The sequence below is a fragment of the Danio aesculapii genome, chromosome 4 (genome assembly GCF_903798145.1).
Source record: "Danio aesculapii chromosome 4, fDanAes4.1, whole genome shotgun sequence".
Lineage (NCBI taxonomy): Eukaryota > Metazoa > Chordata > Actinopteri > Cypriniformes > Danionidae > Danio > Danio aesculapii.
Genome location: NC_079438.1, coordinates 44988887 through 45001081, shown reverse-complemented (window position 1 = coordinate 45001081; position 12195 = coordinate 44988887). Strand labels below are relative to the sequence as shown.

Genomic DNA, 12195 nt, shown 5'->3' with positions numbered 1-12195 from the left:
ACACCATAATTAAAGGGGACCTATTATGCCCCTTTCTACAAGATCTAAAATAAGTCTCTGATGTCCCTAGAGTATGTATGAGAAGTTTTCAGCTCAAATCCCCCCCCCCCCCCCCCCCCCCCAAAAAAAAAAAAAATCTTTTATAACTCTTTAAAACTGCATCTTTTAGGCTTTGATCCTAATTGTGCCATTTTGGTGACTGTGACTTTAAATTCAAATGAGCTTTTCAAAAGAGGGCGGGGCTACAAATGCCTATGTGTCAGCATAGTGGCAAATTCAAAAACAGGACTAAAGTTCTATGCTAATGAGGGAGGGGTTGTCACAAATGGGCGGGGCTTTAAGGAAGAATTTCAATCAAAGTTTTTCTTCAGACTATTTTTATGAAGTGTGATTATGAAAAATAAAATACATTTTTTTTTTCCATTAGAAGCAGGTTATAATCACAGATTATTGCCACACAATTGTGTTTAAACCTCTTATAATAGTGATTTCTGCATAATAGGCTCTCTTTAACAGTTAATTAATAGCTATTTTGAACAACATTTTGAAAATACTGCAACTGTTTTGCACAAATTTGTAATGGAAACATACCTACAGATGTGAGTCTAGCAAAAGTAAAGCAATAAAACACAGACAGAAGGAAGGAGGAAACACAATCTGCAGAGGAGAACCCAGAAACTGATGAATGTTTAAATCAGTCCTGTCAAAACATGAGATATACACCGGGGCAAAATATGAAAAAAAATCAAGTCGCACACACATAAAGGCCAGCCGGGGAACAGTAACGTTGTGTAGCTATTGTCAAGTGAAGCTCAGGGGAGCTGTAAGCCGCAGCTGAGAGCCTATTGTATAGCAAGTTTCACCGCCGTCATTAATCAAATACATAGTATGACAGTGAGCTTCAGCTAACCTGCTAACCTCTACCATCCGCAGAGGACACCCAGCCCGTCTAATGGATTCCAGGACAGTTCACAAGTGTCAGCATTAAAGTCCTCCTGGGGAAGAGATTGGAAAACACTTTTTTTTTTCCTTCTGACAACTCGCCTGGTTCCGTAATTCCCATCAGATCGACACTTCGTCTCAGATCTGCTATCCTTCTGTGCGTTCATTATCGAGGCTTGTATTAATGTGCGATAAATCAAAGGCTAGTCGTTTGATGGCAGCATTTAAAGGTCAGAGAGCAGCCAGGGGACTGCTGATGATTATCTGCTAGAATATTATGCAGATTACCTGGTAATGACTCTCAAAATTGATAAATAAAAAAATAAAAATAGACAAAACATAATAAATGAATGTGACATGGTAAGTTAGCTTAATGTAATCAATAAAAATCTGCAGGCATAAAGAGTATATAAATATTTAAATAATATTTAAATATTAATAGATGCATAATACAAAATTCATTCATTCATTTTTGGCTTTGTCCCTATTAATCAAGGGTCGCCACAGCGGAATGAACCGCTAACTTATCCAGCATATGTTTTACGCATTGAATGCTCTTCCAGCTGCAACCTATCACTGGGAAACATCCATACACATTTATTCACACACATACACTACAGACTATTTAGCCTAACCAATTCACCTGTACCACATGTCTATGGACTTGTGGGGGAAACCGGAGTACCCGGAGGAAAACCACATGAACATGGGGAGAACATGCAAACTCCACACAGAAATGCCAACTGACCCAGTTGAGGCTCGAACCAGCAACCTTCTTGCTGTGAGACGAAAGTGCTACCCACTGTGCCACCGTGCATAATCCAAAATCATAAATGTAATGCATAATTAAATCTAAAAATATTAATATTATAAAGTTTTTAAGCCTCTAAATAAACATAAATGACTGACTAAATGCACAAATAAATACAGTAAAATAATCGTAATTAAATAGTTAGCTACATGTTTAAATATAAATGCAAATAAATATATACATATACAGGAAATTCAATATTTTTATATTAATTATAACATATTTTAATGTTAAGCTAATGTTTCTACAATAACTAATGCAAAGAAGTGGTAAATAAATATGTTAATAAATAAATAAATAAATAAATAAATAAATAAATAAATAAATAAAAAAGATACAATAATTTCCTCATTTTCAGACCATGAGAATATACTCAACCCCCCACTGGGAGGTCTTTCTTTGCACCTTGAATCTGTAATCAATCGCCTTCAGTTATCAAAAACCACAGGCCAGCTACACCTCAAGAGAACCGATAACTTCAATAGTGATAAACGAGAACTGGGCTCCTGGGAGCAAGATAAACACAGTGTGATGCAAATTATGCAAGCAGCTCAACACTATTCAGTCAGAATTTCAATGAAAAACCTTTGCTGGAGAGTTTTCCTAATTATGTTCAGTATCCATGTCAACAATAATTTGAGCAATTACATGTAAAAAGCACTTAAAACGATCAAAAGTCAGGCTACTTCTGATGCAAGCACTTAAAAGTGTGTCCTATCACCGCCGTAACGTACCTTAATGAAAGTTTAAAGCCAACATTAAAAGAAAAAAAAGCCTCATTTACAACTGATGAATTATTCACAACCTATTATAATGACAAAATGAACAAGTGTCTCTCCTCAAATTAACATTGCATTAATCAAAAGACATAACGTTATTGCTTGCCTCAAAGCTGTCAGAACGAAAGTGTGGCTGGGGTTAGTGAAATGTCACAGACGTGTGTATTAAAGGAATGGTTCACACTTAAATTAAAAATCTCTCATTAACTCACACTGCTGTCAATTTCATTTCATAAACATCTCATTTTGTGTCCCAAATAGCAGTCTGCAGGTTTCGAAGGGTGAATAAATGTCAGAAAGCTGTCAATTAGCAAAACATAGCCACATGCTAACATGTCACCAAGACTTATTGCTATTAAAAGCCTGCTAATTGTTTATATATATTAGCAATGTTATAGCAACCATTTATCATGTCTTACTGTTGACAATGCTAAAAAGTAATGTGTTAGTAACGTGCTAGCAATGTGATAATCATGCTAGAAACATACTATAAATGTGCTAATAAACACTTGCAAATTGTTTAGAGGCTATTAGCAATGTTAATTCTTGCTAAACATGCTACAATGTGATAAATCGTGTAACCTACTATGCTAACAAGGCGCTAAAGCTTGCTAACAAGGTACTGAAGCATGTTACTGATTTGGTACACATGTTAGCTGCTTTCAAAAACATTACACCATGTTACCATCATGCTAAATGTGATAACAATATGCTAAATCATGTTAGCAATGTGTTCTTGTTTATTAGCATGATAATGCTATTCTAGCACTCTGTAAAAGGACATCAGCAAAATTAGCAACGTTAAAACAAGCATGCTAGCAACTTGCTTCAACATGAAAGAGAATTTCTAAAACATGGCAACATTGGTTAAACCATGTAAGAAACGTATTAGCAATGTGTTAATGCAAGCATTTTAAACTTACTGTATACTTTCAGGCTAGGTTTTCTCAACAACATCAAGTTTTTGGGTGGACTATGCCTTTAAGTCTGTATAAAGTGTGTCGTCGTCCTGCAGACACAAAGTGGAGCCATGGAAGCTCAGTGGGGGAATGCAGGATGAGTGATACGAGTGATGTTGAATATTTGCCTGGTCCAGACGGCATCAGCGCACAGGAGAAACACTTAGCTGATGTCCCTCTTGGATGCTGCATGCTCAAATAGCTGATGAATGAGCAGGAATCCGATCCTGGCACTTAACAGAGCCAGTCAGCACCAGGTCTGACAGAAGACCAACAACCGGGGCCAAACTTTTAACCTCTTTTATGGTTTGCTGTTGCGAATGTTTCACCTATTTGCTTTTAATTCATTTAGACAAAGCCAGCAACTCAGCAAAAACACAGTCAGCTAAGGTATAGATTTTCTTTTGTTTCACATTCATCAGGTTAAACTGTATAATCAAATGTAATTAACAGTATAACGGATCATTAATTTAGTAGTCAATACAAAACTGTAATGTCACTCCGATTTTGAATACAAAACCAGGAGGCAAATGTATTAATAGTAGTCCAAATATTTTAAGTCATTACTTTATGACACAGCAGAGATGTGAACATTTCATATTGTCTAATTCTAATATACACCATAATTGAATTATTTTTTACTTGAGAGAAGTCATATGAGTTTGGAATGAATATCAGCAGAACAAAATAACCCAAATTCATGAATTAATCATTTGTTTTGTGAACTGAATGACTAAGGAATTTCTTCAGTAAGATAAAAAATGTGCAGTTACTTTCTTCAATCTAATTCAGTGGCCACTGAAAACTAATTAAATATCACCGACTAGTATAGTACAAGTAATGCCATTTTTGCGAAGAGTACTTTAGAGTAGGGCTGGGCAATATGGCAAAATTGCAATCTCTATAATTATTTTCTATATTAAACGATAACGATACATATTTCAATATAAGTTTTTAATATTTCCACTTTTAACCAACCATGACTGAAGGCAGATACTGCTGGCAGGAAAGCGAAACAAATGTGCTAAACAATACTGGGTTACGAAGCATGACCTATTTTCATATTTTCATATATCTGCTGTGTGATTGGCTGATCCTTGGTGATTAGGATCAATGTCCAGAGCTTATCATCGTTATCGACATAAATTTTATTGTGATTCGATATGATAATGTTTATTGGCCCAGCCCTACTTTAGAGTACTTTTACTTGTAAGGAAATATTAATTTAGCAATTTACTGTAACAGTATTTAGGCACATTTTTAGCACTATTTCTACCCCTGAATTTGTGAATTGAACGAATTCACTGAAAAGAAACACCTTTTTATCATACTATAATATTTACAGACCACTTTTATCACACGTTTTGACAGATTTGTGTTGGGACAACAAGAATGAATTCTGTTAACTTTTTAGTTTTTGCTAATTTAAGTAGATTGAACACTCAGTTTCCACTGAGTGGTATGGTACGGTATAGTATGGTTCGGTACGCTTTTATGGCCATTTCCACAGTCAAAAGGTACCAAAAAGCAAAACATTTGAACTCTTCATATGTAATTTTTTAAGTGTTCTTGAACTGTTGGTTTGTAACTGAATCGCTGAGTCAGTGAGTTGAACACAAGAATCTGACTAGTCCAATTTAAAAAATAATTATTCAAATTATTAGAACTGATTATGGCATTTTCAGTGTTTATCCTGACATTTTTATCCATTTATATATATTCACTTTCATTATAATGAGAATATTCTTCACTATATTACAATATCGCTCTACAAACATTTGAACTGATGACTAAATAAAAATAATACATTTATATCTTTTGATGAAATATCACTCACATAAAACCAGTACTGTATATAACTTACAAAACTACATACATTTATAACCATAACTGTGAAATTACTCATACCCTGCAATAAGATTTTGTTCGTACCGCCCACAATGTCTGACTACAGCGTCCCCATAAAGCCTGGAATTATCTCTAATATCTCTCCGTCTCCTCTCTTCTCCTCTCTTCTCCCCTGCCTTATAAACAGCACAGCATGGAAGTCATTGACGGACATTGATAGGTCTCTCATCTGCATTCTGCGCATTTCTGACCTTGTCTCGAAGACTGTCTGTAAGATCCCAATTCCGCAATCCCACTGGCATTTACTGGAGCGCCAATCAATACCGTGGAGGTGCCACCTGCCCAAATTAGAACGAGACTACCGTTTCCACACATATCAAATGCCTCTGCTTATTCTTGAATGTCAGACCTGTTTTCTGTGCCAAAATCTGCACGCATCCCAAGTCTGTTTAAGTCTGTGTGTGTTTATGGGTGTACAGTGGCACACATACAATACATACAGTATGAATCCATTCCCCAGAGCTGCAAATCTCATACACCATTCATACTGCAGTGCGGAACAGAAGTGATGACACAGATGCTGGCTAACTGCAAACCCTGAATGTTCCTGCGCACATTAAAAATCTGTCATCACTATAGGCCTTTGGACTGGCGGCAGCTTAAATAAACTAAAAGCTAGGTGGTTTTGTTCTAAGGTGCTGAAGAGTGGTTTAGCCGGAAAGCAGAGGATGAGCATCACTGTTGTGCCCTTGAGCGAGACGCTTAACCCCAACCTGCTAAAAAGCGGGATGTCAATCTGGATAAACAACCACCTATAAATCACCAGAGGCACACAAGAGAATGCTAGTGAAACGTCGCTAAACAGCCCTCCGTATGAACAGAGTGGAAAAGAATCGAACAGAACAGGACAGACAACCAATAGAAACACTAAACAGATTAGAACAGAGAACCTCACATAGAACTGAGGTCTGATTTTGAAACTGCATAATACTTTTGCTAATTTTCCAATATCTTTCTATGGCAAAACTACTATGCTGGTATGTAGTACTGAGTTCAGGGATAGGATACAATAGAATGGAATAGAATAGAATGGAATGCAGCAAAGCAGACACAATGCAAGAGAATAGAGAAAGAGAGACTAGACTAAGGCCCAATCCCAATTCTAAACCTTAGCACATACCCATCATTTTGCACGTGCACGCCAAGGGGTAGGGGTGTCCCAATTGTCTTTAGCTTGAAGGCGTAGGGCTAAGGGGAAGGGGTGAATAGCCCTTCGAACAAAGATTTTTCAGGACCACACTCAAAACCAAGGGGTAAGAAAATGTCTCAGAATACGCCTGCCATAGCAGCAGCATTGCTGAACCCGGAAGTAAGGAGATCCACAAATTAATATTTTTTTGTAATTATTACGAATTTTTAAGACAAACAAACAAGTTTTAATATATTCATAACCGCATTCATATTTTACCGTCATGCTTTTCTAAAAAAAAACGCAAAAAACCCCCCCCGCTAAATTTCGTGATCTATAATTCCTAATAATAACTCCTGTACAGCAGTCCCACAACATACTGCCACTTGATGACACTCGAATACCCTGTCAGTAATGTCTAGTGGCTGAGAATGGGCTTTTACAGTGTCTGTTATAATGTTAATGTTGTTTTTGGTGTGTTTACATCGATGAATATGGCCAGTATAGTTATGATCCTATTGCCACATTAGATCATTAGAATAACATGATACACGCCTTTAGTGATTTCCTGAAGATAAATACCAAAAAATAACACAACTGAAATAACTACAGCAGTCGCGATAATCTGATCTCACATGAAGCATGAGATTGCGATGACATATGATGACGTGTGCAGGTGTTGTAGTGCTGTCCTAATTCTTAGGAGTAAATTTTGAAGCCCTTCCCCTTAACCCTCGGTTGTAAGGGCCAAGGGGAAGGAGTACAAAAATAGAATTGGGATTGGGCCTAAGTGAATAGAACAGAAAGAATGACAACAAAACAGTATTGAATGAAAAGAAAAGAAAAAGAAAAGAACAAACCAGATGTGGTGTAGAACAGAACGAATCAACAAAATAAAACAGCAGACCTACAATAGAATAGAATAGAATAGAATAGAATAGAATAGAATAGAATAGAATAGAATAGAATAGAATAGAATAGAATAGAATAGAATATAGCAGTTGTGGAGTAAAACAGAACAAAATGGGATGGAATAGAATGCAACAGAAGTGGTATAGAATAGAACAAGCAAGGAAGAGAAATTAATAGAACAAAACCTAAACAGAATATAGAATAGAATAGAATAGAATAGAATAGAATAGAATAGAATAGAAGGCATTTGGCCATATTCAGTAAACTACACAAAAATAGCATAGGACAAATAGAATTAAAATTAAATTGAAATAGAATTGAGGGGGTGTGGTGTAAAATAGAATAAAATAAAAAAGAGCATACTATAATAGACCAGAATAGAATAGAGCAGAATAGAACAGAATAGAACAGAATGCATATGACCATATACAATAATAAATAAAGTTAAAATAGAATTGAAATAGAATAGAGCAGATGTTGTGTAAAACAGAAGATAGAATAGAATAGAATAGAATAGAATAGAATAGAATAGAATAGAATAGAATAGAACAAAACCAAACAGAATATAGTTGACCAGAATAGAACAAAACAGAACAGAACAGAATTCTAGACAAAGTAAAGTAGAGCCCAGACAACTAGAAAGAACATGACCAGCCGTCAATGACAAGAAAAACTTGGAAAGCCCTAGAAAGCGGCTTCTCTGATAGCTGAATCTATTTATCATGCTGAAAGTCTGCAGCCATAAACAGCACCAGAGTGGCATTGGGAGTGAGCAGCAGAGCCAGATGTTATTCCCTCCTCTGCTCGCTGTCCTCATTAACTGCATCTCCTGAATGGGATGACAATTCTTTGATGGGCAAGAACTTGCTGCTCAACACAGGAGTCTGTTTACTCCTGGGATTGATGCACCACTGTTGGGCTGATCCATTTTTCATGAGAGATTAAGTGGGATCTGGAATTATGCCGTTCTAAACCAGCTGTCTGCCTGGCTGTTTCATCGCACCAGATGTTGACAATGGATTCCAGTTCCTCTAAATTGATGAAGCTCCCTGCGAATGCTTTTTTTCTGGAATGTCAGTAACACTTTGATGCCGAAACAAAGCAAAGAAGCACATGGCGGTTCAATTGAGCTGTGAAATGGGAGTTAATCGTACCTTCAAACTGATATGCTCTGCTCTCATTGTGGAATCCCTGGACTTGGGAAACTCCAGCGCTTGATTTCTCAAGGTCGATCTCTTGGAAGATATCCACATGTAAGGCTGGATCAACACCCAAACCTGACACTATAGGGAACAAAAATGATATGCATAATCCTGGAAAATACCATTTACAATGATTATCCAGATTTTAATTAGCCTAATTCATTTACAACTCAAAATACATTCCTGTTGAACATTAAGTCAATAATTTAAGTAATTAATACTTTAACAACCAAAACAATTGTCATTTAACATTAAAATGACATCCTGGAAAATATAAATCACAGAACACTCTTTTAATATTCAGTGATGTCGGTGTTGCATATTTACATAACCTAAAGCATAATCATTTAGAACTCATTGTGTTTTGATGATTATATGAACATTAAGGAATTATTTTAGCATTTTTTAAGTAAAACAACATGCACAATAAACATGAATTAAATGCATAATCCTAAAAAAATAAAACTTTTTGTTGTATTTTTTGTTGAATTAAATGTCATTTTTGTTGCTATTTTGTTACATAACAATTAAATATAAAACTTTTAAATAGCCGACAGCAAAGGATATTTATTTACGACACACTGTTAAACATAAAAATTATTCATATAGAGTAATTAATACTTGAACAGTAAATTAAGAAGCCTAATTCTGGAAAATATAACTTATAATCTTTTAAAATACTTTTAATTTGATACATTTTATTAATTTCTTGCACTTAATACATTTTTTAATCAGGTAACCTAAAACATATTAATTTGCAGCTTACAGTGTGGTAATGTTGAACGTTACATAAATAACTGATGTATTAGATATTACGACTTTCAACTAAAATGAATAGAATTTTACAGTAAAAATACATGAATAATCCTGAAAAATACAACTTACAGTGTTACACCGTTAATTTTTGTTGATATTTTGTTGCATAACAATTAAATATACAAGTTTTAAATAACCCACAGCTAAGGATATTTATTTACAACACACTGAAAAAAATAATTATTTAATAAAAAATGTATTAATACTTGAACAGTAAAATAAGAAGCCAAATTCTGTAAAATATAACATACAATCTTTTTTAACACTTTCAATTTTATAGATTTTATCAATTTATTGCACTTTACACATCTTTTAATTAGGTAACCTAAAACATATTAACTTGCAACTTACAGTGTGCTATTGTTGAACATTACATAAACAATTGATGTATTAGATATTATGACTTTCAACTAAAATGAATAGAATTTTACAGTAAAATACATGAATACTCCTGAAAAACACAGCTTACAGTGTTACACCGTTAATGTGTGTTGTTATTTTGTTACATGACAATTAAATATACACGTTTTAAATAACCTACAGTGAAGGATATCTATTTACAACACACTGGTAAACATAAAAACTATTTATATAAAGTAAATAATACTCTAACAGAAAAATAAGAAGCCTACTTCTGGAAAATATCACTTAATCTTTTTTAATTCATTGAATTTGATAATTTTCTTGCACTTTATACCTCTTTTAATTAGGTAACCTAAAACGTATTCATTTGCAACTTACAGTGTAGTGGTTGAACATTACATAAATAATTGATGCATTAGATATAATGACTTTCAACTAAAATAAATAGAATTTTACAGTAAAAATTCACGAATAATCCTGGAAAATAAAACTGTTAAAGGATACTATGATGTTTTTAAAATGTATTTAATTTTTTTTACAACTTGCAGTGTGTGTATTATTGAATATAAAAGAAATTATTGGTTATTCATTTTTGATGTCGCCATGCCCCTCGTTCTGTAGCTAGCTATACATATCTCAGTTAACAGGTATTCACTGTTGCATTTTCACATCTACCATTGCATATAGACCTTTTAAAATAGCTTAACCCCCAAAAGAACTTATACAATCTTCCTATTTGAACATATTGATCAACATTGCGTCCTTCCAAGCGCAAGTTGTGACCGTACATCCCATTAAATAAAATCTAACCACTGGATTCAAAGTACCCTTTCCTTTGCTGAAATCCACTTCAGCAGTTACAGATCTAACAAAAAAACTGAGCTTACCATAGAAAAGTCCGACCGTGCAAAGCGCAAAATAAAGTTTGAATAATCCCATTGTGAAGGAGGAGAGAGAAACGCCTATTCCTTCATTCTGCTGTTCTTCTGGCGGAGACGCGCATCAGTGAAACAGTCCTCAAACCCGCATCACTTCAGCTGAACTTCAGCACATAAACACACTGGTAGAAAAGCAGACCGCAAACTCCATCAGGAGACAACCTAATCGAGGAGATGCAGAGTCAGACTGACTGCGAGCGGTCAGTAGAGAGAAGCAGGTGCGTCTGTCCCTCTTGATGGCCAGAGACACACAGAGAGAGACGGAGAGATACCGAGACTGAAAAAGCGCACCTGCAGACCAGCAATCATGACACCTGCTGGTCAAACACAAGAACAACAGCTCTGCACTTCAATTTTTAAGTTGAATCAAATTAATCCAGAAGTAATTTGAACATAATTTACATTAAACTAAAAGCGGCTCAAATATCTTAAAATTTAAGTTGTAGCATGGTTAACTTAGTTTTTTAAGTTAAATGAACTTTAAAAACGTTAAAAACATTTGTCATGCTCATATTTTAATCACTGAAAAAATTATTCACTGGATTTACTAAATGTTTTAAGGTAACTGGTTGCAAGCAATTTATATGGGCTGAATTTAATCAAACAAATTAAGTTGAGCATTAGTAGGACCAGACAGAATCTGCTGACATTTTTAGCTATTTCTGCAGAGAATTTTGTAAAAATTAATAGAAGTATCATAACTAAAAATGTAATATATGAAATAAATAATAACACCTTTTTAACTTTTATTTAATGTTCACAATGCAAATCCAATTAGATCTACTTATTTGGTAAACAAAGCAAGTCTCTCATATAATATTTCTACTAAAAGACTGAAAATATTACTTCACAAACTCTATTGTAAACAAGTCATATTAACATTTTAATATTATTTTTATTATTATTATATCACTATAATATTAGTGAAATTAATTTAAAAACTGAATAAATATAAATTTACACACAGACTCGATGGGCTAAATATCTGCAGATCACTAAGCATTACTAAATTTAATTTGTTTGTTTACTTTCAGCCCATATAAATAGTTTGTAACCAATTACATTAAAAAATTTAGTAAATCCAATGATTTTTTTCTGCGTACACAGAATTAAGTTTGCAGACACAGTGTCATTTAGAGCACGCGTACAGTATCACAATTTAAACCTTTAAATAAAATTAGATGATTAAATTAAATGTTAAAAAAAAGAAAGTGTGTGTAATTTTATGGCATATTTTCGAATATTTTAATTCTTTTAAATCTATTTTTGTTATATTTTAAAATATATTTTGAATTACTGGATTCAACAATAAAAACTAGCAATTAATATTGCCCTACCATAAGGACAGTCTGGGAGGGGCTTTTTTTTCACCTCCCGTTACTCTAATGTATCTTATTTCCTCTTTTTAAAGCCACCTCTCATCTTTCCCTGAAATG

At 34.3% G+C, this 12195-nt stretch overlaps 1 protein-coding gene across 1 annotated transcript in view; it reads right to left on the bottom strand.

Annotated features, from left to right (window-relative positions):
• The window catches only part of nell2b (neural EGFL like 2b), an 82623-nt gene extending 71624 nt beyond the window's left edge, over positions 1–10999 (bottom strand). Inside the window, exons 1-2 of the mRNA XM_056455786.1 lie at positions 10709–10999; positions 8595–8723 (exon numbers count right to left, since the gene is read on the bottom strand). Of these exons, the coding sequence (XP_056311761.1) occupies positions 8595–8723; positions 10709–10760 (181 nt within the window). The 5' untranslated portion in view covers positions 10761–10999. The remainder of the gene's footprint in view (positions 1–8594; positions 8724–10708) is intronic.
• Positions 11000–12195: the final 1196 nt, after the last annotated feature.